At 38.1% G+C, this 22,377-nt stretch overlaps 2 protein-coding genes across 5 annotated transcripts; one reads left to right on the top strand and one right to left on the bottom strand.

Moving 5' to 3' along the window:
- Positions 1-1,596: 1,596 nt before the first annotated feature.
- On the top strand, positions 1,597-5,563 carry krt15 (keratin 15). Its single transcript, XM_007243328.4, has 7 exons — positions 1,597-2,221; positions 2,381-2,463; positions 2,567-2,723; positions 3,044-3,205; positions 3,332-3,457; positions 4,973-5,196; positions 5,311-5,563. The coding sequence occupies exons 1-7, from the start codon at positions 1,661-1,663 to the stop codon at positions 5,465-5,467; spliced, it is 1,470 nt and encodes a 489-aa protein (XP_007243390.3). The 5' UTR covers positions 1,597-1,660; the 3' UTR covers positions 5,468-5,563.
- A 2,634-nt stretch (positions 5,564-8,197) lies between these two features.
- On the bottom strand, positions 8,198-21,290 carry krt98 (keratin 98). Of its 4 annotated transcripts, none has more exons than XM_022669679.2 (8): positions 20,825-21,290; positions 19,378-19,460; positions 19,104-19,260; positions 12,786-12,944; positions 11,368-11,493; positions 9,795-10,012; positions 8,988-8,998; positions 8,198-8,623 (listed from the first exon to the last, which is right to left on the bottom strand). In XM_022669679.2, the coding sequence occupies exons 1-8, from the start codon at positions 21,164-21,166 to the stop codon at positions 8,538-8,540; spliced, it is 1,182 nt and encodes a 393-aa protein (XP_022525400.2). In that variant the 5' UTR covers positions 21,167-21,290; the 3' UTR covers positions 8,198-8,537. The 4 variants fall into 4 exon arrangements, 2 of the variants coding, with proteins under 2 accessions (XP_022525400.2, XP_022525401.2); XR_007424802.1 differs by having other exon boundaries at positions 8,536-8,623; positions 8,988-9,555; XR_007424803.1 differs by having other exon boundaries at positions 8,536-8,623; positions 8,988-9,552.
- Between the last annotated feature and the right edge of the window lie 1,087 nt (positions 21,291-22,377).

Raw genomic sequence — 22,377 nt, 5'->3', positions numbered from 1 at the left:
AACCACTGATAACCAAATAAAGCTAAATTATCAAATGCTAGTTAAACCTTGTTGATTCAGACTTGAATGTGTAGGAGAATTTAATCAGGACACATCCAAACACATATACCATATACCAGACACATATACCATTATCTAGTAAACATTCTATAAAACACCTTTTTTATATAGTCAATATATATGTATTTTAAGCAAAATCTTCTCAGTGAGAAATTCCTCTTCTTCTGCTGTGTTTAGATAAGCGGCTGTCGTCGGAATTTACGACCGTGGGGGAAGTTGGTGAAGTTGGTGTTGGGAATGTAATTTCCAAGCTAAGGGCATTCATTTTAACTTCATGAATCTTATTTCTAAGTGGTTGCAGAAAGCACAAACCCCTAAATTGGTATAATATATTTGGTGAATTTACAATTTCCAAGGCATTCATTAAGTTTTGAACCCTCTCTCAAGTCCCGTAGTCCCGTCCTTGTCCTGGTGATTGTGCTGTTGGCAAAACCACAATTGTGCACAGTTCCAGATGTTTAAACATTAACGGTCCTAAATCCAGATTTACGACTGACAGCGTCTGAAGGAATGTCAAAAAAGAATTTAAAAATGTTTACCCTGACTTGCATTTAGGGTTCTCGAGCGAGGCTGAGTGAAGAAATAGTCAGGAAATGTCATTTTGAAATTTAAGGCTGTTTGAAAAAGATAACTCCAAGGCTTTTAGAGTGTTCTGGGGGTTGAAGTTCCTTATAGACCATAAAGTGGGGGTAGTGTGTGTGTGTGTGTGTGTGTGTGTGTGTGTGTCCAAGCGATGCAGGAATCCTCTGTCTAATCCACTACAGCACGTTATTTGGATATTCTTATGGTATGTTCTGTAGTGTTCTTATTGAGATACATAGTGCTTAGCATAACTGAATAATGGGAGATATTTATCATGCTGAGTGTAGAGAATAAAATCCTCCAGAAGGGTGTAGCTGTTATTCTGCCAGCCAGCTAAGAATGTGCCACCAAGGCAGAAAATGATTCTTGTGCTTCTGACCAGCCTGACAAAAAAGGCAGTTCATGCTCCAATGTGGTAGAATTACAAAAAATCTTTATAGATGATTGAGGTGAAAGACTCACTGCAAATTTCTGCCAAAGCTTAATTGCTGTTGTTGCCGCTAAGGAAAGCCCAAACAGTTATTAGGTTTAGGGGCAAACACTTTTTCACACAGGGCCATGTAGGTTTGGATTTTTTTCTCCTTTAATAATTAAATCCTTCATTTAAAAACTGCATTTTGTGTTTACTTGTGTTGTTTTTGAAAAATATTTAAAGATGTTTAATGATCTGGAACATTTAAGAGTGACAAATATGCAAAAAATAAGAAATCATGAAGGGGCAAACACTTTTCACACCACTGTATATCCCTGCAGTTTAAGGGGTTAATTGCACAACTCTATGTACATTCCCTTTGATTATTGTGCATGCAGTCTCCTTCACTTTGCCAGGTTTTGTGCCCCCTGGTCATGTACTGGGTGGAGAACAAAGTATTTTTTTTATTTTAACTAACATTACTCCTCCTCCTTTTCCCCTTCGGCAAGACATGTAAACATATAAAACCCAGTTGTTCATCTCAGCTCTACAGTCTCTTCCTCTCTCCAAGGACAGAGTCTGCTCTCCTCACTTCCTGGCCTCACCATGACCAGTACCCTCAGTTATGCGTCCTCAGGGAGATCCTTCAGTGGTGGCTCCTTCAGGGGTCCTGGTCGCTCCTCCATTGGTGTCGGCGGTGGTAGCAGAGGTGTCGCGCTGGTCGGACGTGCTCCCAGCATGCACGGAGGCTCTGGAGGATATGGTGTGCGCATCTCCACCGCCTCCATGAGAAGTGGTGGTGGTGGTGGAGGGTATGGCTTAGGAGCTGGAGGTGGAGGGGGAGCAGGCTTAGGCTTAGCAGCTGGAGGTGGTGGTGGTTGGGGAGCAGGCTTTGGCTTAGGAGCAGGAGGTGGAGGTGGAGGGGGAGCAGGCTTTGGCTTTGGTGGAGGCTTTGGAGGAGGTGACCTGAGTGCAACAGCCAATGAGAAGGCCACCATGCAGAACCTGAACGATCGCCTGGCCTCCTACCTGGATCAGGTGCGCGTCCTAGAGATGAGCAATGCTGATCTTGAACTAAGGATCAAAGAGTACCTGGGGGGTAAGACCGCCCCCTCTTCCAGAGATTACTCGAACTATGAGGCCACCATCAAGGATCTGCAAGATAAGGTACTTTAACTCAAATGTACTGCTTCCCAATGTATATTTTGGTGGTCTACATTTTCACTCTTTTCTTGTGCTTGCTTTCTTGTGTATTGGAAGTTGAAAAAAAAAAGCAAATAAAATTCATGGTGTGCCCTAAGACCTTCTTCATACAAACTTTAACAGATCCAGGATGCAACCAGAGTAAATGGAGGCCTCTACTTGAGCATTGACAATGCTAAACTGGCAGCAGACGACTTCAGAACCAAGTAAGTAGCCACTTGCACTTAAAAGTCTCAGTGCAGGAATGACACATGTATAAGGAAACCCAGTCACTTCTGTGTTTATGAGAGATTTTATGTTTCTTCTCAGGTATGAGAATGAACTCTCTATGCGTCAGTCAGTGGAGGCCGACATTGCTGGGCTGAAGAGGCTCCTGGATGAGCTGACACTGGCCAGGTCAGACTTAGAGATTCGAATCGAAGGCCTGAGGGAGGACATAATCTACCACAAGAAAAACCATGAGGAGGTGAGACTCATGAACAATGTTTTTTTTTTAAATGTCTGAATTAAGGCTAGTCTTGGAATAAACGTCAGAGCCAGTGGCTAATTAATGGCTAATGTTGGATATCCTCTTTAGTGTAGACTCAAGCTTAAGCTAAGCCTTTAAAGACAGCTCGACACTGTAATTGTAGTTGTTTTATGGATACTATAAGAGACCTACTCTAGTTTTTCAGGTTTACATGCTCTGTAAATATTATACTAACAATTTGCTTACATGAGCAGTAATCTCAAAAGGGCAGAAAAATGCCATGGTAATACTAATTAACACACGCTCTCTTCATGTAGGAAATGGCAGCAATGCGCACTCAGATGTCTGGCAACGTGAACGTCCAGGTGGCAGCAGCACCCGGTGAAGATCTGAATCACATTCTGTCTGAAATTCGAGAGCAGTATGAAAATATGGTTTCCAAGAACCAGCGTGAACTCGATGCCTGGTTCCAGACCAAAGTAATGAAATGATTTACTTTTTTTACACTTTGAAAACAAACCAGATTCTGGCAATACCTGCAACATAAAATTCGATTCCGAGGAACATACAGTTAAACATTTTCATTTTCTGCTGCTTCTCTACAGAAAGAGACTTTGGGCAAAGAGGTGGCAGCCAGCGCAGCAGACCTCAACACGTCCAAATCAGAAGTCACAGAGATCAGACGGACTTTGCAAAGTCTGGAGATCGAGCTACAGTCCCAACAAACCATGGTGGGTGGTAGGGCTGGCCCGAATAGCGTTTTTTGAGCTCCGGATATTCGGCACTGATTCGAAGCGAATATTCGAATATTCGTTTTTAAAAAAAGAGGTAAAAAAAAAAAAAAAAAAAAAAGCAAATCACGGCCCCTTTAATCCACTGAAAAATGTTCAATTTGCTCTGACCAACGAGACATATTCACCCCGGATTTTTGGTGTTTTTATCCCGGATTTTTGTGTTTTCACCCCATATTTTTTCTGTGTTTTTAGCCCAGATTTCTTTGTGTTTTCATCCCGGAATTTCTGCTGCCCCACACCGAGGCTGCTGCTGCACGGTTTCTCCGCTGCGCAAGCCAGCCCAGTAAATTGCTGTTTGTGTTTTCACACTTAGGTTATTTGCTTAAAAAAAAAAAAAAAAAAAAAAACGTTTGTTCAGGAAGTATTTTATATTCTTAAACATTGTTGATTATATTAGAGGACAGTCATTGTAAACTGTACTTGGTCTATTTCGGTTAAAGGATTGTGCAGGGCATAGCCATATTACTGATTTTGTATTTTTGCACTTGGGCTATAAGCTCAATATTAAATATTTCGTTTGCTTAGAAATTATTTTATATTTTTAAACCATTTTAAATTATATTAGATAAGAGGAAATTCGTTCAGACATCATTTTTGTAGGCCAGGCTTTTGTAACCGATTTAGCCCCTACTGTTGCCACATTACCCCTTACGTTTTATTATATAAATCAGTTTCGAAGAGCCTGCATTTTTTTTATCATGTATAATAGAGGTCTGCGCGAGACTGATTTTTAAACCCACTCTTCCACGCTCCCGCGTTTCTGTCTCGTTACCGCGCCGCAAAAAAAATTGCTTCTTTTAATCCCGCGCCCGCCCGCCACATAAACATTTCTGCCGCTCCCGCCCCACGTTCCTAATATAAATTAAATAAACTACATTTAATGCTTCAAATTTACTTATATATTTATTAAAACAGCAGCGCTGAATAGTGTGGTCCCGTTCCTTACCCCAGTCCAAACACCATCGGTGTGTGCGTGTGTGTGTCGGTCCATCCTGCGCGTTGAGAGTTTTCTTTAGGTTTTTTTTTTTTTTACAATTATTACAGTTTTCTTAACTATTTATTAATTTGCTCCCGCATCGTCTGGATTAAACTCCCGCTCCAGCCAATAACAGTTCAGTTCTGTCCCGCGCGCAAGATATTCTGACGGGACCCGCGAGAACAGAAGTGGTTAGAGTGAGGTGGAACTCTGGAAAGGAGAAAAAAACCGAATATCCGAATACCAAAATTAAAAACCGAATACCTACTCAACGAACGAATATCCGAATACCAAAATTAAAAACCGAATACCTACTCAACGAACGAATATCCGAATACCCGAATATTCGGGTCCAGCCCTAGTGGGTGGTGATGATGATATTTATATTAATTTCTGTTCTTACTTCAGTCTTCATCTCCATGTGTTCTCCAACAAAATCTGTAATTCTTTTGTTATCCTAATCCTTCAATCTACAGAGAGATGCTCTGGAGGGTACTCTAGCAGAAACAGAATCACGCTACTCTGCGAAACTAGGTAGGATGCAGGCGAATATCACCGGAATAGAACAGCAGCTGCAGGACATCAAAGCTGAAATAGAGCGGAAAGACCAGGAGTACAGAATGCTGCTGGACATCAAGACCCGCCTTGAGATGGAGATTGCTGAGTACCGGAGGCTGCTTGATGGAGAAATTGGCGGCGGGTAAGGGGCATTTCTTCAGATTGTTCTGTACTATAGATCGGTACATAGATTGTTCTAGAACTATAGAAATGTTTAAATTACCACACCCTTTTTATATTGTTGTGTATTTCACAGTGGTGGAGGAGTCAGTTTGAGCAGTGTCAGCAGCGTGAGCAGTGTCAGCAATGCCAGCAGTACCAGTACTGGCCCCACTCGTACTGTGAAGGTGAAGACCATTGTGGAGGAGGTGGTTGATGGGAAGGTGGTGTCCTCCTCCTCCACCACTGAGTAAACCCAGGCTGACGCCATTAAAGATCATGAAACGATCCACAACTGTCACTTCAGGCAACTGAACAAGAAAATAAATAAAACAGTTCATGCAAAATGATTTATGCTTCATTTTTGTCTATAACCTGTACCTTACACTGATTGGTGTGATTAAGTTTTGATTTAAACCTAACCATCCATTTGTGTTTATTTCATGTTATTTACGTTTGGTATAACTGATTATAAATATAATATAATAACTTAAAGTTTTGATAGATATTTAGTCCACTTCATTTCTTGCCATTATTAAAATAATTGACATCTATTTGTTTTTAATGACCTGCAGGTCTGTTGGCATCATTGTTCTAAGCTCATATGACTTATCTTTTGAATTGAATTAGCATACTCATACAGATAATATATAGTGTGCTCTTTTTCACAGGCTACCTTCAGCAAGAGCCTTTGTTCAAAGACCTTTTAGTTTAGTTTACATGTGTTGCCAGTCAAAATTGATCAGTATGATTTTGTTAGTAAATAAAGGATATACATGCACATTAATTACAACAGCAAGTACAACCTTGATGGTGCTCATTGTTAACCCATCCTGGACACCAAAATGGACCCATCACTGGCATCTGTATGTGTGGCCAAGATAAAACCCATTGATAAAACTTTCTGGTTCTCAGTTGAGCTACCCATACATGAGCATGTTATCTGGTCTGGTACTGGTATTCTTCTGGTATGTTCTGTAGTGTTCTTTATTGAGAAAAGACAGTTTAGACTGGTAGAAGAGAAAGAGAACGGAAATAGACTCTTCTAAAACCTGTATAAAGCGTTATATTGACAGTATGTTACACGACAGACAGACATATAAATAAACTAAATATATAATTGCATTCAGAGCTAAACTGAGTCAGTATAGAGACTTACTATCGGTTTCTGTCTATATTTTGAAGTACTCATCACTGCCGAGGTATTAATCAGATGTGACACAGCTAACAGTTACTGTGTAGCATGACTGCGTTAGCCAGCATAGTTCAGATCACTTAAGCTAACCTTGCTCACCTATCTATATCTCTCAAAAACCCTCTGCCCTGTTATCCAAGCTGCACTCAGACCACTGATATGAATGTTAACATTCAATTTTTAAATTAATTTAAACACCAGCCCCTAGTAAGCTAACCTGGTGGTGGTGATAAATTACCTGACTGAATTAGCTAGCCACACAGGAAATTTGGCAGTGTTAAATCAACACTGTTAGTGTTAAATCAACACTTATTAGTGTTAAACTTTACACTCTCAGTGTTAATTTAACACTAACAGTGTTGATTTAACACTGCCAAATTTCCTGTGCAGTCAGCTTACCTGTTCAGGAGAAAAGTAACATTAGCCAGCTCTGGGTTGGTCTTGTAGTCTTTTTATGCTCTAAATCTTCTCCACCTTTTGAACACTTTTGAATACTGCCAGTATTCACTCTTGTTATATTCCTTCACTGAGCTTTTTTTGAGACATGCTGAGGCTTTTAAAGAGGACATGAAACATTTCAGTTTGTACACGTTTTCTAAGGGATTAAATATAATGGAATTTATTGGGGGGGGGGGATTTTTATATAAAATGTTTACACACTAAATTATAATATATTTATGTTTGCTACGTTTGCGCTAGTGCGCCGCCATTTTGCCCGTGCAGCACTGGTGACGAGGTTGGTACATAACTAGTGGTCACAGTTAGGGAAAAGAGCTTGTTGTTTGTGGAGATTATGGATGAAGACAAAGCTGAACTAGGCTAACGTGGACCATTTGCTCAGAGATCTTTCCTGTATAAACCTGAGCAGAAATTTTCAGAGGCTTTTCTGAGAGCGAGAGGTTTTGGAGGTGTCTATTCTCTCTCTACGTGAAGTCCGGGCAGCCCGTCAACAGCAGGTACTGCCATACAGTGAACTAGCTTGTTAATATACATTTAAGTTAGCTATTTAGCATGTAACGTCCAGAGTTCATTAAGACTGAATGAAACGTACATGATTTAAGTGGATATTAAAACACCCAGGCGCTGTTTGGTTGATAAACCGTTCAGTTTGGAAGTTAGGAGGCTTGCTGGGAAGCTAGCTTCATCTAGTTAGCGTCAGCTAGTTAGCTAGCATTGGTAAGATAGCTATATAAGTAGCTAACGCTAGCTATGTTATCTTTTAATTGTCAGCTTATCTAGAGTTTCGGGAAGTTACCGCTCGCTGCTCTGCTGGGTGAGCGCGTCGTTTGGCTCGTACAGCTGCTGCTGTTACCCTCAGTCGGATGGTCTGTACATCCCAGCTGACAGAGGAAGAATTAAAACGGAGGGAAAAAAAAGCCTCGGACTTCAGCTTATTTGTCCGGCACTAATGCTCCCGACTCAAAAACACTCTCCTCCACATAGTCCTGGTCTAAAAAGTGCACGCTCCTAACCCCTAGCATTGCAGCTAACCGGAGGATTCTCACTCCGAAGAACAGCTGTCGAAGGCGAGGTATGAAAGTGAAAGTAAATCTTTGTCTCATTCTTCAGCCTATACAATATATATATATATATATATATATATATATATATATATATATATATATATATATATTAAACATGGTCATTTTCTTGCATTCACAGTAAGAAAAAGCATAGTAGAGCTGAAAAGTTAAAACCATAGCTGACATAATTGCAGGTGGTTTTCTTCAAGACTAAAACATTTGAGTTGTCTACAAAATTAAAAAATCTAGTTGCCTTGAAAGTTGCCTTAAGTTTTCTCAACGTTTTTATTTTTACAGTGTTATAGAAAGGCTATAGAAAGCCTCAATGATAGAAACACATATATTCAGTTTGCCAAAATACATACAATAAACAGTATACATATAACGTTAATATAAAATCAAATCAATGGCAAAGTATTAGCATTTACTTTCCCATTGCATTTTTTTTGTATAACTGAACACCTAAATACATCCTCAATACAACTAAATTTATGTGACATTTACGAGTTGGTGTTTCATTGAAAAAACAAAAGGACAGCAGTGCTAACTGATTCAGTGGAATCAGAGGAAGGATTTAAAGCTTAAAGTGAGTAAATTATAAATCTGTCAGTCTTCCGTAGTTTCTGTTTCGCTGGGTTCCACGACTTTGTCATCCACAGGTGGCTCTTCCTCTTGATTCGTTTTGTGAACAACTACAAAACAGCAAATGATGGGTAATTAATAATCTAATCATTAATACTTAATACATCAGTCTAACCACTATGTTGTATACAGGTTGAATGCATAAAGCTGTGCTAAAAGTTTGTGCTTTTATGTTTGACATTGTAAAAATCTAGCAGGAGGTTTCTTCAAGCACATAGTTAATACTCTAAGGTGTCATAAATACTCAGGTTTTTCTTCATAGTTTAGATGACTTTAGTATTAATCTACAATGCAGGACACATGTAAAATAATAATAAAAAAAAAGTAATTAAACTTTTCACTGGTACTGTATATCTGATAAACAAAAATCATATATATATATATATATTACATATTTGAAGGACAGTGACTCACCCTGAGGCTCGCTGTAAAATATAGAAAAAGAGAGAAAACAAAAATTACCCAAATAGAAAACAACAAATGTAACAAACATATTAAAAGATTAAGGGTATATATAAAGAGATAAATACATACTACATTCTGTGTGATGGTTGTGTGAAGTTTCAGTTTAGTTCTCCAGCACACAGGCTGGAGCAGTATTAGCATTAGCTGCTAACCGCAGCGCTAGGTCTATTGGACTGCAGCCTGTGTGTTTACTGTGTTAAAACAAGCTGTGTGCGATGAATAGCTAGCTAATATCCTCCTGGCTTATTGGAACATTCAGGGTTCCTCAGTGTAGCTCTGTTGGGCTGCTTTTATGGCCCGTTAGTGTTAGCAGTTAGCCGTTAATGCTTAGTGGAAATCTGGAAATCTATGGTTACTGAAAATAAACGAAAGTGCCAAATAAAGAGTTTTCAGAAGAGAAATCTGTGTATATTAACATCCAGCGCTTTAAAAAAATGTTTTTTTTTTAAGAATTACAGTTTTGTTTACTTAGCTTAGCTTTTAGTTACCCCACACCACCACCCAGCAGCGAGACCTGCTGAATAAAAAGGAAAACATGGCAACACCTCTGTTCCTTACAAGTGTCGCATAACACGCATTATAAACCGCAGAGCCTTCTGTATAAAAATATAACAAAAAGTAGTTTCAGTGATAGTGCGCCTTATAGTCCGGTGTGCCTTATAGTGAAGTTGTCTTCATATAAATACAATATATATAAATATATAATAGAATTTTATTCATATGTGTATTTCCTTAACACTGCAGTATTGTGCTCACCTGTCTTCTGCCTCCAGCAGCAGCCTGTACTCTGTGATCTCAGTCTCCAGATGGCTTTTAAGGTTGAGCAGGATGTCATAGTCCAGTTTGTTATTGGCCATCTCAGTGTGGATATTTTTGAGTTGGAGCTCCAGGCTATCAATGGTCTTCTGCAGCTTTGACAGCTGCTCAGTAAACTGATCCTCAGTGTCTCGTAATGTTTCCTCATTAGATGTTCTCTGTAAAATAAAATTAAGAACAAATTAATACAGAAATAATTTATTTAGCATTGTGCTGTGTTTTGTGTTGCTGGGTGTATATAGACTATATGCTGGCTGGGTCTAGCTGGTCACAAGCTTTTACGACTGGCAGTAAATACAGATATGTAAGTCCAGTGTTCACACGCACCTCAACGAGTTCACACGCTCACACGCCACACATGTTATTTCTCACGCTTGCCAATCCATCGGCTGTATATTATAATGTACTCTCATTGAGCCAATCAGAATATAGATCGCTCTGTTGTTAGGCAGACCTAGTAAGAGGGTGGAGTTTCAGCCAGAGTGTCAGGCGCAAGGAACTGTCCGATTCGAAAGTTCTGAAACACACGTTGGTGAACAACAACTGAAGGAGAACGGCGGCAACCCCACCCAACCCCACTATGTACTTTTTTAATTAATAGTCAGCAGAAGTTACAACACAAATTTTATAGAAATTTAGCTGGTGAGACCAGTTGGCACTGGTCTTTCGGTTTTTATTTTTTACTTAAAAGTTTGAGTTGGCCTCAAAACTCAAAAATCTAGTGCAGTATGTTGCCTTATGAGAAATTTTGAGATTTCTCAAGTTTTTAATTTTTACAGAGTACAATGGCAGTATGGTGATCTTCTGTTTCACCGGGAGAATCGTTGTTAGTCTGCTTGGCCTCCATTAATATTGCTTTATTCCAAACATATGGTTTATTTCAACTGAACAATCAAGCACTGTTAGTTTGGTGCTTGGCAGTAGATGAAAAAAGGCTGCGGAAACATGTGACATCGTTACAATCTCTGGATCCAATATGTGGATAACTCCATTTCAAGCAAAGCACACTTTTATGCTCTGCATTAAAGCACATAGAAAACACAGTTCTCATTGGCTGATCTAAGTCACAGAGAGTTAAATGGTGAGAATAGAGTTGGATCTGGCATATCTGGTGGAAGAAAAGCCTGGAATAGCAGCTATCCTGCCTTGACATGCAGCCTAAACATCTCCTCTTGAGCAATTTACAGGATGTGGCATTTCTTCGGAGGGTAGATGAGGTGAAACAACGTCTTGTGTGTTGTCTGCCAACCATGAAATGTAAATAACTTACTATATAGAGATGAATGGCACTATTTTGCAAAGACAATATACTGGAAATGAACTAAGCTTTTCTTTACATAAAGATTACAAGCCTAGTTATTCCACACTTATACACTTAAAGTGCCATAAAGGAAAATATATGTTTTTTTGTGTAACTGGTTACATAACAGCACATGATGTGGGACTGTCCACAGGCATGTGCTTTTGTGAGTGTGTGTGTGTGGTTGTGTGGGTGTGTGCTTGGTCTGCTTGCCATATTGTGGTGGGTCTGCAGTTCAATCTGTAGCCTCTGGAAGGTGCTCTTTAGCTCTTTAAGTTCCTCTTTGGTGTTCTGCAGCTCTTCGTTGTGTGTGTCATGTTGCTCCTCCATTGTGGAAATCTACAAAACATGATCATACAGTGACAGCAAAAGTAAGCTACTGCTGAAAAATCAGAAAAAAAAAAATTTGTGAATTTCCACGTATTCTGATAAAGGATAATTGGATAATTAAATGTTTGAGATATAATCATCTCATTATTTCTTTATTTGTAAATGTTTATGTAGCCTAACTGGCAACCAAACCAGATTTCATCCACAGGTTTAATGTGGGCCCAACCTATAGGATCAGTTAGACTCAGTGATGAAACCAGTTGATAAATATGGGCCCCATCTGGGTTGTACACTGCACATGGGGCCTAGACAGGACCCATGAGGGATTAGGTGTGTTGTATTGATGGGGCTCACTTGGGAAGCCCAATTGAGTCCCAGTTATACAAAAATTCCATGTATGAATCAGATCTCATGCCCACCTGGATCCAATCTAGCCCACATTCCACCCATGTAAGTCCCACATAAGGATTTTGGCTGAGCAGGGATCACAATATGTTCATCATATTTTGGGGGGTCTTTTCACTACTACAGCATGTTAAATTATTCCCTAAAAAGCCCCAAAACATATCCACAGATAAAGCCTTTCAAAATCAACACAATAAATCAATTTTTAAAAATAAATCATTTGGTGGAATATCTTTATGTGCGATAGCTTTTAGAGGCCTTTAACTATTCATGCAGGAAATGTGGCTCATTTTCTCTTAATATCTAATTAGTCTGTTTAAGATTCTTTAGTAAATGATTTTCTGCATTTTCTCAGTAAGCTTTATGAGGTAGTCATCAGGAAAGTTAATTTGCCTAAATTTCTTGTCTCTTAATGTGTTTGAGAGCTTCAGTTGTAAGATGTTGTGAAGAGGTAGAGTTGGTAAATAGTGAAGAATAGCCATATTTGAGTAATGTTCTTACCCATATTATGCCAAGAACTACTCAACTAAGTAAAGAAAATAAATGACTTTAAGAAATGAAGGTGAGTCAAAACAAAAATTTCAAGAACTTTAAAAGATTTCTCATGTGCAGTCGCAAAAGACCATCAAAAATGTTATAATGGAACTGGCTCTCATCAGGACCACAGGATAAGTTCATCAGAGTTACCAGCCTCAGAAACCGCAAGTTAACAATCCCCCCAGATTAGACCAAGTGCTTCACAGAGTATTTTGGTTTGTTTAAAGTTACTACATGATTTCTTCTGTGTTCCCTCACAATCTGAATGACAGTATTCATTTAAAATGAAAAAAAAAAAATGATTAAAAGAAAATCTATTTTCTACTCATCACACTATTCATAACCATGTTGTAATATACCTTGTTTTGGTACCAGTTCTCCAGGTCACTGCGGTTTCTGGCAGTCACGTTCTCATAGTACTGTCTGACCTCTGTCAAAGCCTCGTTCAGATCCGCAGAGGGCGCTGCATCCACAGACACGTTCACCTGTGAAGTCTGCTCACGAGCCAGAGCCATCTCCTGAAACCAAAGCCAAAGCAGTTAAACATGCATAGAGATTTACATGCATATTTTACTTTCTTAGAAGTCTGCAGACTGTATTAAGATGAAAGAGTACTATCTGCAGCACAGTTGCTCAAATTTCAGGCAAACATTGTGTAACAATATAATACACTTTTCAAGATTTAGTCTGAATGAACATATTAAAATATAGTAAAATTTTTATCTTTACTTTAAAGTACTTTTTACACCTTTTATGTAGTTTATTTTGATGTAGTGAGGGTCTGCAGTGCTGCCTAGGTGCACTGAAAGATCGGGCATGGAAGCAAGAAAATAAATTTAGTGAGAAGACTCTGTGTTTCAGCGCATATATCTGTGCAGTGTGAAGCAAACATAGTGTTTTCAGTGGGATGTGCAGTGCAGATCTCGCATAGTAAATGAGTTGTGCGGGTGCCAGTAGTGAATGCTGCACATGCCGCGCGTGTAGGCTCATATCTGTGGACATTAGCATTAATATTAGGCTAATATTTTTTGTTTTGATTAAACTGCACCTTGTCAGCAGTTTGGCTCAAATGAAAGAAGTATAATTAATAGGTGGGCCGCATCGAGACCAAATTCCCTTCACCCCACAAGCAAACCACTCTAGAGTTCGTTTGGGTCTCGGCCCAGTTGTTTCAATCTGCACACGAGTGTGATTACTGTTTTCACACCTGCTCAATCAAACTGAAATAATGCTATAAACGTACCAGAGTTCGCTTTAACCGGACCAAATATTGCTGGTTTGAAAACATCCCTAGTACAGTTCTGTATGCTTTCTGCAGTTACACACTTTCACCAGAGAGGTCTCTCAATTCCCAAACTTACGGACTCTTACTTTAAGGCAAGATATTACATACTGTTGCTCTAAAGTGTAAATTGCTGCAGTGAAGTGAAAGTAAAACTTAAAATAAAAATAAGAAAAAATTACACTCCTCTTCTATAGGGGCAGACTAATTACAAAAAAATAGCAATTTTTATATAGTGCTGCTTAAAACCAACTTATATTGATATTTAAAGTAAAAAGTACATGTACATTATATAAAATATATAAATGTGGTTTTATATGTGGGTGTCTCTACTCACAATTACAATATTAATATCAGTTTTAAAAAAGAAAAGATTGTATTATACCATCTCTATTAATATGCTTCCGTTAATTGCTAGCTTTTTCAGTCTTAAAACACCAGTGCAAAACTAAACAGCTGATCTAGCAGATCTACATACTGTAGTTAAATTCTCCATCAAACTATCACTTTAATGTTTAAAGAGTAAGACCTGATTGCACCACATTAAGAAGTATTTGTGTTAAAGTGACATTCAAGTCTAGGGAGACCTACAAGTTTGAGTGTGTGCATGTGTGTGTGAAACAGGCCGAGTTACATAACCTTGAGTTGCTCAAAATGAGCTAATGGAAGGGAAAACTGCAAGCAGAACATGAGAGGGTTAGAGGGGAAAAAAAAGAGGGAAGGAAGGAACACCGCCTTAGTCATCCACGCTCTGCCTTTCTCCTGTGGAATTCTCCCTGTTGTATCAAAGGCACAGTGCCTTGCTCGGCTGTTGAATTTAACAATTATGTTTAGGTTTGGCTGTTCTTTTCTTTCAAATCTAAGAAAAGATCAAGTCTAAATCTGAAGCTGCACATCATGTTCAGTCACAGTTTACACTTTCTGGACTGTTTGTGCTGAAAAAAAAATGAGGCAGTTGCATAACTACAATTATATGCAACTAAATAAAAAAATTGGGTGGGAGTTAAGTTCAGCTTATCACATTTAGCATTCATCTTCTGAGCATAATGCTGCAGCTAAAATGTGGAAAGTGGTTGGTGTGGTGCAGTGGGTAACACCACTACCTGCCAGTGAGCTAAATGCCGTAAATGAAATTAAATAAAAATCAACATAGACTGAAGTGCAAAAGTTTAAGGGGTAACTAAACCAGTGATTTTGTGTGATTTAACCCTCAGCTGAAATTTATAAGAATACAAAAAAATGGGAGTTGTAGTTCAGGAAGGGCACTGAAGGGCACTGAAGGGCACTGAAGGGCACTGAATGTATGGGTTTAGGGGTGGGGCATGAGGAAGAGCTGATTGGCTGAGCTGCAGCATCAGCAGTGTGCCTCTGATAGTGGTGAGACGCAGTACTATTGCAGTATTATTGATTATTGATCAATAACAAAGTACATGGACACATCATCCTCACCTATAGCACAATTGAACCTGTAAGGGCACTGCATAGTCAGAAATAACCACTGTAGAGGCATTTTTTTAAAGGTTAGGAAAGGTTTATAAAATTTTAAACAGGACTGCTATGTTTTACTACTTCAGAGAAACACATTTCAGCTATTAACGAAAAAATATGGTTTAGGGTTTAGTAATTCTTTAAGGAATTTGTGAAAAGTTCGTTATCTGTCCAATATTGTTCAATTGTTTAGTAAGACGTTAATATTAGAATGAATACAAATCTGTGTGCTCATTAAAATGTCTTTTTAATGAGCTCATCCCAAATCACCCAAGTCAAACACTTTTTTATTTACAACATAACTCCATGTGTGTCTCTTAATAGTTTTAAATTTTTTACTATTAACCTACAGTGTAGAAAAAGATTTAAATAAATAAAGAAAGAAAAACACTAAATGAGAAGTTCATTGTCCAAACTTCTGACTAGTATTGTATATAATAAATAACTTAAAAACGTAAAGAAAGTAACTGGTTCTTCCCGAAAGGTAGAAATGGCTGGTATATGGTTATTTGTTGAAGGGGCTGAAATGTTCTCAGTGCAGAATTCACAGTAATGTATGAATCCAGGGCACTGAACATTCCAGGGTGGATCTGACAGGCTAAAAGAGACAATGCTGGAATGCGAAGGCAGATGTACAGATGGTTCCACCTTTCTTTTTTCTGGGATTAAACAGGCTTTTTAGAGTAGAGAGAGTCGTGGTAGAACCTGACGCAGCCTGCCTGACTGTAATGAAAGCCAGCTTCGTCACGGAGACTTTCACCAGCTGCCACATTACTGATGGATTCAGAAACAGTGCAGAACCTTCAGTCTTGTAAAGACGCACAGCTGCCTGACATGGAAACTGTGACCAAACTTAGGAGAAAAACTCCATTCAAAGCTATTCAAAGATTACAGTACAAAGTATTGTACACTTCTTGAATCACTGTGGCTTTCCTCCATGTTATATAAATGCTTTTGCTCCGAAAAAAAAAAAAAAACTTGCACTACACTACTACACTACTGTTTAAAGGGTTATTAAAACAGTGCTATTGCATGTCCTGTACAAGAAAACAGAACTCAGAAAACAGAAGTTAAATAGTATGACTGATGGTTAAATCTCAAGACATACAGCTTCACAAAAATGACAGTTATTAGAAAATTAATAGACCCTGTTTGCACCTTCATCACTTCATGGCTCTTAAATATCAGGATTATATACAAAAAGACACACACAAAATGCAAGAAAAAACACAAGCCCTGAGCAGTGGGCAGCCATCACTGAGGGGCCCTTCGGGCAGTCAGTGTTAAGGGTCTTGCTCAGTCTAAACTGATTATTAAATGTAACTAATGCTGGCCCAAAACTTAATGATTTTCCAAGCAATTTCACTGTACAAGTGCCCAACCATCACCTCCCCAGACATCCTTTCCATGCCCGGACATGGTTACCTCCTAAAGCACGGCTCGTTTGACTAGTGTGATCGCTCCGAACCATGCCTGCTTGGACTCAAGCAAGGTGAGCATGCAGTGTGAGCACTATTTGTGCCAAAGCACGGCACAAGATGATCTGACGTTCGTATAAACAATCATGGCGGTGTTCATGTGCCGAATTTAGCACCCCTGCCAGGCAAAGCACCCACTCTTAGAGCTATGTTTTGCTATGTATGTAACCGTGACTGAGATAACCGTGACATTTGGTAAGTTAGTTAAACCTATTTGGTAAGGTAAGTTTAATAAGTAAGTTAAAGCAAATTAAATCCGCTTTTATCAAGAAGACGTGCATATGCGCTCCTGTGAGAAGGTGCTTTTCATGGCAGGGGTGCTGACATCAGCACAACATCAGCAAGCCCACTGAGCAGTGACTGAGATAAGCATGCTCGGGCACGAACTGTTTAAACGCAGCGTGAGTGCAGGACAGTAAGCAGGAGCACATTTTCACACAGCCTTCTTAAGAAATAAACCACATATCTGAAGTATAAACTATTACATTCTTGCCTAAAAATAACCACAACACTATTTTGAAAATGTGTAACTTACAGGTATGTACTTTACTTGTACTTTATCCTCAACCATTACGTCTATATATGTGTGAGGTGCATTCTGGGATGTCGAACTGTAAGAAGTCAACACAAGGCACCTTCCATGCATCCTCTATAATGAGGGAGGAGCAAGAACACATCCTGGTATTTATAGTGTATTTGTCTAACTGTGAACTTTTAAGTGGAACAGTACTTGGGCTGCGACTGATGACGTTTCCCGAGTCCACAAGAATACAAGTACAGACAAGAACGCAGATTGAGAAAGGCCGGTGTATCATGCTTTTTCATTTGGCTCACTTTCCTTTACTATTGAAGAAACCATTTAACCAGCAATTATTTTTAAACCATGTATTTACTCTACTTATAGCAAGACATAAAAGCGTAATTAAACTTTATTTTATTTTGTAACTATTTCACCTATAATATTTAGTGTTTGTTCATAGCATGAATAACTGACTCAATTACTAATTTATACATTAAAAAAATCTATCCCTGAGACCAAATAATTCACTGTGCAGTTCTGGTTCACCCTTTCTACTTCTATTCAGTCCACATATTTCTAAGAAGTGATTTGGTCAGTTTTGGCCCAAAATAGTAATGCCTTGCCAAACATTTCACAGGGTAGGTTAAATGTTCAAGTGCCAAGGCATACCTTGGTGGATGAGTCAGTTTGACCTCATTTGACAGTACCGCTACCGACTCATACATGCCTTAACCAAGCCCTATTTTATAAAAGAAAAAAGAAGAAAGTCTGCTGTCTTGGATATAGTCTGTTATACTCTGATCAATACAAACACAACAGTCTACAGTATAACCTTTCCAGACACAGTATACAGTACATAGCTTTGCTACATTAATATTGTATGTAGGCCTATATTACCTGGTGAAAAATATATATTTTTCAATATATATTAATATATTGCAATATATTAATATTATGCTTTGATCAAATGTTTGAAAGTAACCTTCAATCATACGTTTTAAAAAGTACAATATAGTTTAAAATAAAACTACTATGAAGTACACATTTATTTCAATGTAGTTCAATATATTTCTAAAACACTTACTGTATTTCCAAATATACTTTTGTACATTTTTGCAAAGTGTGTTAAAAACAATTGTTACAGTTGATAACTTAAAGAGCAATGTATCATGTAACTTTTTAGAAAGTAAATTAAATAACTACATTTATAAAATTTTAAGTAAATTTGTAACACACTAAAAATTGTAGTACAGTATGTTAAAATACATTTTTATAAACCACAAGTGTATAAGAAGTGTGCTACTTACAAAAGACAGGAACAATAAGCATATTTCTACTCTAATGTAAATATATTTAACATCAATTCTTAGTACATTCATAATATACCTTATTTATAATAGTGAAACAGTTGTGATGCTCATTAAACGTATTATAATTATACTGTAAGGACATTTAAAATATGGGGTTACATACATGGAGTAGTTTGTTTAAATTTGACCTAAGTATATTTTAAAGAGTTCATTTTAGTACAATAAAGTACACTTTAAGTACAATTTAAATAAGATTTTGTACTATTTTTTTTATAATTAAAGTTCTTCTATTTTAGCACTCATTAAATATACTGATTAATAATGTGGCTACAAGAACACTTTAGAGCACTATAGCATAATAATGCTTAGAATACTTTAATCTACTTTTTTTCACTAGGGTCAGGCTATCAAAAATAAACTGAAACTGAATGAACATTTCTTTAGTCATTGTTGTCACCAGTTCATGAATGTTATGTTGAAACTGGGATGCAAGAACTGAAACCTAAATTTCTTTTTTAGTATTTTGTTTTTGAAGCCAAATGTTACCGAACCAGATTAAAGAAATACCAGTAGATGGAGGAATGTGTGCTATGTTGTACCTCTTCATGGTTTTTCTCAAGCATGGCCAGTTCCTCTTTCAGGTCCTCATACTTCTGCTCCAAATCTGATCGGGTAAAAACCATTTGATCTAGAACCGACCTGATGCAGGTGGTGTCCGCCTCCACTGCGGTACGCAGGTTCCGCTCTGTTTCATACCTGTTTAAAGTCGGCGTTCATGAAAGGTAAAGGGTTAATATTGCTTTTAAATCTACAGAATGAGTTAACCAAATACTCAACAGGATAAGATTAAATTCACACAAAGTGAAAAAGTACTTGATTCTGAAATCTTCAGCCACCAGTTTGGAGTTGTCGATGTCCAGTACGGTCTTGGTATTGCACATAGAGAGGTACTCAATCTGGAAAACAGACAAAGCAAACCTATTACTGAAGTACAAAATGCTAAAAATAGTTATAGAGATAACTTTATACCATGTTATTTTTGCTCTTTTAAAATAACTGAAATGCTTTATTCTCTTACTCTCATAATCCTGAAGAAACAACTCCAGGCCTGGGCAAAGCTGTTCCCTCTAGGCCATACTTAGACATGAGCAAAAATGTCTACTTCAGTAATGAGAGTATATACTGCAAAAGCAGGAATAACATAATATCTACTATGACTATGTTAAAAGTGTTTTTAGACGTCATATTGTTTTATATAACAGTTCTGAGAGAAAGATTCCTAAAGCCATACAGGATAACGGGGCACATGCAGACTGCTGTTAGGAAGATATTTTCAGAAGAAATATATTTTAAGCAACAAAACATCTAAAAACCTTTAACTGATGATATGTTTTCCTGGATTACAGTTTAGAAAAGCAGAACATAAAAGAGTAAGAGTAATGTAAGTGTAAGTGTCTCTTTTAAACACTTTATGAATTTGCTTGGACATGTATATGCTTTAGTTTTTGCTAACAGACAGTTTTGCTATCTATAAGATTTTTATTTTAGGTTACATTAGCATGTTGACCCTCGGAGATCACAATTACTGATTTGAAATGAACATATTAGCAATATTAGTGAACGGGTCAATTTTCATATATAAGGCACACCGGATTATAAGGCGCTTTAAGCAAAACTACTAAGTACACTACTAAGGATGCCTATATTGAAGTGAACAAGGGTGTCGCCATGTTTTCCGCCATGATGCCCAGCGATTCTAAAATATGCATTATTACACACATTATCAGCCACCAATATCATGTTAAGAGTTGTAATTATAAAATAAAAGATTATATATATTTCTTTACAGGTAATATAGGGTACTTTAAGCAGAAATTTAAGGTGGATGATAAAAGGGGACCCTTATAATTCCATAGGTCGTGCTGCTGGGAGGGTGGCTACGTAACCAAAACTGTAATAAAAAAAAAATCTATATTTTATTTTAAATTACTTCTGAAAACCGTTATTTGGGTGAGTAAAATGCTTCTGTTTATTTAACATAACCTTAGATTTCCTATGTTTTGACTGAAATGGTTGATAACAGAGCTTTTACTCTCAGGCTCTGGACTATGGTAGCTGTAATTCTCAGACAAACCATCAAGCGTCGTTCAAAAACATTTAGCCAGATTTTTGAGCGCCGTGTACCACATAAAATTGATTTGAGGATAATAAGGAAAGGAACACTGTTGATTTTTGAGAAAATGACAGGAATTTAAGTGCGCCCTATAGTCCAGAAAATACGGTAATGTGTAAAAGTTACCCCCCTTGGTTTTACTCTTACCTGGTCTCTCAAATCCTTGACCTTTTCCAAGAAGTCACTGTGATCACGGAAGACCACAGAATGACTTTCATACCAGTCCCTGATCTTCTGCTCCAGCTCAGCGTTTCTCTTCTCCAGAGATTGCACATTCTGCATATAAGAAGCCAGACGGTCGTTCAGGTTCTGCATGGTGGCCTTCTCATTTCTTGAAGTGTGAAGATCGAGGCCATCGGCGAGATTGAAGCCCCGTAGAGACGCGTAGGGCGACCCTTGCTGGGTAGTTGAGATACGGGTTCCCTGACCCCCAGCTCCTCCGTACATGCTTTGAGTCCTGTTTCCATAGGATCTGCCGGAGAAGGACATGCTGCTGTTTTGAGAAGGGTTGTAGTTAAAAGGAGATGAAAACGAGGAGCGGTGATGGTGGAGCACCTGTTCACTTGTGGTTTCCTTTAGTGGAGAACATTCTTTAAGTATCTGTAAAGGACTAGAGATAGGCGTGGGTATCTTTACAGACAGAGGTGACCCCTCCTTGTTTTGCGTAGTAATTGTCATTGTAGACAAAATCATCATCAAAATCAGCATATTTCAGATGATTCTACTGATACGGCTTCTATCATCAGGGGGTTTATTCATCGGTAACATTTTTTTCATTTAAATAGGGTCCATTTTACTTTGTGACTCACCATGAAGGACGAGATGTGCATCAGATGTTGGTGTGTGAGCCATTGAATGAAAAGCAGATTTTAGATAGCATTTTTCCATAGAACAAAATAGTTATCTAACCTGTTAGATGAGGGAAAATATTCTACACATGTAACACAGAACACAATGTAACACACAGTGCAGACTGTGGTGAATGTTCATTTTCAATTTCAATTTTAACTAAATTTGTGGCACATTTTTATTTTTTAATTAAACAATTAGTGGCCAAATTTACAGAGTTTTCTTTAAAAAAAAAAAAAAAAAAAAAAACAACCTGTGACGTACTTCTGTTTATTTACAATATTGAAATTGCCATTCATAGTTACAGTGCTCTAATACAAGTGTACAATATGTTACTTTATTATTTATTTACTGTAAAATCTGTCAGAAGTCATGTGACAGGAACTAGTATGATGTCCAATGACTTTTGTCATAACTTTCCTTGGACGCAACACTAGAAACACTATAGGAGGCACTCTTTGGACATAGAGTCATTAGGGCAGGGGGTAGGGCAGTTATGGCAAAAGACATGGGACATAATACTAGTTCCTGTCACATGACTTTTGACATTTTTTTTACTGTAAAACAGTACAGTATGAATGAATCAGATGGTACCTGCCTTAGTGACTCCTTGTCCTAAAGTGCCTCTCAATTAGCAAACTCAAGTTGGGATACCCCCTGCCCTTGTGACGTCATGCCGTAAAATGCCCCCTGTAGTGGCAAAAAAAGAGTCAAAGTACCCTTCTGGCTGGCCCTACTTATAAGGCTTCAAATAGCCTGACAGAGTCGTTTGTCTGGTCGCATGGTCATTTCTAGCCAGACACCACCGGCCACAATCATTACCACTCCTTCTATGTCCTTTTATGACGTGT

Source organism: Astyanax mexicanus, chromosome 16, assembly GCF_023375975.1.
Source record: "Astyanax mexicanus isolate ESR-SI-001 chromosome 16, AstMex3_surface, whole genome shotgun sequence".
NCBI lineage: Eukaryota > Metazoa > Chordata > Actinopteri > Characiformes > Acestrorhamphidae > Astyanax > Astyanax mexicanus.
This window is presented reverse-complemented; position numbering and strand designations above follow the sequence as displayed.

Coding starts and splice junctions, on each gene's coding strand:
- krt15 (XM_007243328.4), top strand. CDS start 1,661: ATGACCAGTACCCTCAGTTATGCGTCCTCAGGGAGATCCTTCAGTGGT. Junction 2,464..2,566: donor GCAGACGACTTCAGAACCAA/GTAAGTAGCCAC, acceptor GTTTCTTCTCAG/GTATGAGAATGAACTCTCTA. Junction 5,197..5,310: donor GATGGAGAAATTGGCGGCGG/GTAAGGGGCATT, acceptor TGTATTTCACAG/TGGTGGAGGAGTCAGTTTGA.
- krt98 (XM_022669679.2), bottom strand. CDS start 21,166: ATGTCCTTCTCCGGCAGATCCTATGGAAACAGGACTCAAAGCATGTAC. Junction 19,461..20,824: donor TCAAGGATTTGAGAGACCAG/GTAAGAGTAAAA, acceptor TCTGTTTTCCAG/ATTGAGTACCTCTCTATGTG. Junction 19,261..19,377: donor GCTGAAGATTTCAGAATCAA/GTACTTTTTCAC, acceptor GACTTTAAACAG/GTATGAAACAGAGCGGAACC.